Here is a 2,024-nt window from a genome sequence, read left to right as displayed (position 1 = left end):
ATGTCAACGAAGCCCCAAAATTTGATGCTTTTGCTCAGAATGCGCTGACAATTACAGAGATTGCTCAACTGGACGACGGTATTGGTGGAGTTCTACACTATATGACTCCTGGCGGCAAATTTTTTGGCAATAATTCCCATGACCTCCTTCTCGATGGGACGTATGACTTTGTTTTCGGTGACTTAGACTTTAGTGTCTCTATGAGTGTGCGCACCAAGACAAACGGAGGGAACAAATTGCGTCTAGTTGGATCTATGGAAAGTGATTACTTTGATGTATCTATAGGAAAGTGATTACTTTGATGTATCTATAGGATGCGGCGGAAAACTAAACGTTACTTCCAGCTCTTTTCTCATCCAAGGACATCAAGTCCTGTCCGACGGCGATTAGCATTATATTGCAATTATTTCTGCGATAAGTGACTAAACCCTTAGAGTATATATCGATGACCGTCTCGACGCTACCGCTTTGATATTCTGGGGATCACCAGTTATCGCACAGCAAGCAGTCCTTTCATCGCAGCTAGCACTGTTTACAGGATGGATCACGCGGTTTCACATTTTTTCTGGTGCGATAGCTCTGGCTCAAGTGCAAGAACAAGCGTTATATTCAGGTACGAATGCCTTTATTTGAATTGCGTTGCATGATCTTTCGACTAATATTTTGTTGTTGAATGAAGTTCCTAGTTTCAATGTCGTAGCAGATACGGGTGTTAGCGGTGTGGATCATGCCAAAGGAAATGAATACGGCGCTGGTCAAGGGTTACGTCTGTGCGACTTGATGGATTTGGAGACACTTTGTATTGATCCGCACTACAGTCCTGCAACGTTCCCGACAGCCAGCCAAGGTTCGATAAAGGTATCACCGTGTTCGAATAGTGCTGTGAAAGCAGAACTGAACGCAGGCAACGCCCAACTCGCGTGTTGTACACAATGTAAGTTGCTATTCTCCGTGAGACTTGTGTGCTTCACTATTTTTCTGATGCTTCTGATTTTTTTTTTTTTTTTAGATTCTGACAGCAAACTTATCGGTAATTCATCGCGTCCAATGCTCAGGACAGATGCTCTGACAGCAAGTAGCTTTCTTGATAACAGAAAAAGTCACGGTTACGGATACGATGGACTTGGTGTCCTCCGTAGTGACAACGTGGATGGATCGTGGTGTCCTCGTTCCAACTCGTCTTTTTGAATGGGTTCAAATCAGCTTTCCAAAGGCGACGATTGTTTCTCGAATTGAAGTGTATCCAGGAATCGATTACAATGGCAACATTGGGTACTTGAAAGCGTTTCAGGTAGTATGGCGGCGCTCAAGCACTGAAGAATTCTCGGCTCTTACGGATAGCTCAAACACAGAGATCAATTTTGCGGCTTTAGACGGTAGTGCAAGCAACGGGGTGTCGGCTAATGTCTTTCTCCCTAATGTGAATGCTAAGGACATTCGAATCATTCCTAGAAGTTGGCGTGGTAGTCCATGTCTTCGTCTTCAGCTGAATGGACCGGATTCAGGTATGCCATTTTTTGTGATTGTTGATGATATCTAACGAGTTATTGAATAAACCTATTTGACAGATTTTCAAGTGCCAGGCCCACTTACAGCAACTGATGAGGATATTGGTCAAAGCCTACGATACCATCTGCGCGACGTAGATCGACCATCAGGTGTTCAAATTGATCCTGAAATTAGGATTTCTCACGGTTCGTCGACGTTGGATTGACTTTGAAATGCAGCAGTCGTTTCGATTTACGGCAGAGGTTTATGACGATTCTGGACTTAGTGACAGGGTCACTAGCAAAACTGAGGTCATCGATGCAAACGACGCTCCTTCATATGCGTCGACATCTTATGTACTGACTGAACATTCTGGTAAAGGCTCCGTAATTGGCAAGTTCGTGGCAGAGTCGATAGAGTCGACTGAAAAACTGAATGTTCAAATTGTTGATCCTGATTGTCCTTTTACAGTTGACCGTCTTTCTGACAAATTGATCGTTCAAACTCCCGGCAAGTTTAATTTCGAGATAAATTCA

At 43.7% G+C, this 2,024-nt stretch overlaps 1 protein-coding gene across 1 annotated transcript; it reads left to right on the top strand.

Moving 5' to 3' along the window:
- Nucleotides 1-539: 539 nt before the first annotated feature.
- On the top strand, nt 540-1,188 carry PPTG_14933 (hypothetical protein; the record flags this gene model as incomplete). The annotated part of the gene is made up of 3 exons (XM_008912278.1): nt 540-613; nt 687-934; nt 1,010-1,188. 3 exons carry the CDS (start codon nt 540-542, stop codon nt 1,186-1,188), a joined length of 501 nt encoding a protein of 166 aa, XP_008910526.1.
- Between the last annotated feature and the right edge of the window lie 836 nt (nt 1,189-2,024).

The sequence above is a fragment of the Phytophthora parasitica genome (genome assembly GCF_000247585.1).
Source record: "Phytophthora parasitica INRA-310 unplaced genomic scaffold supercont2.45, whole genome shotgun sequence".
NCBI lineage: Eukaryota > Oomycota > Peronosporomycetes > Peronosporales > Peronosporaceae > Phytophthora > Phytophthora nicotianae.
The sequence above is the reverse complement of the archived record's forward strand: the minus strand, read 5'-3'. Positions and strand labels throughout refer to the sequence as shown.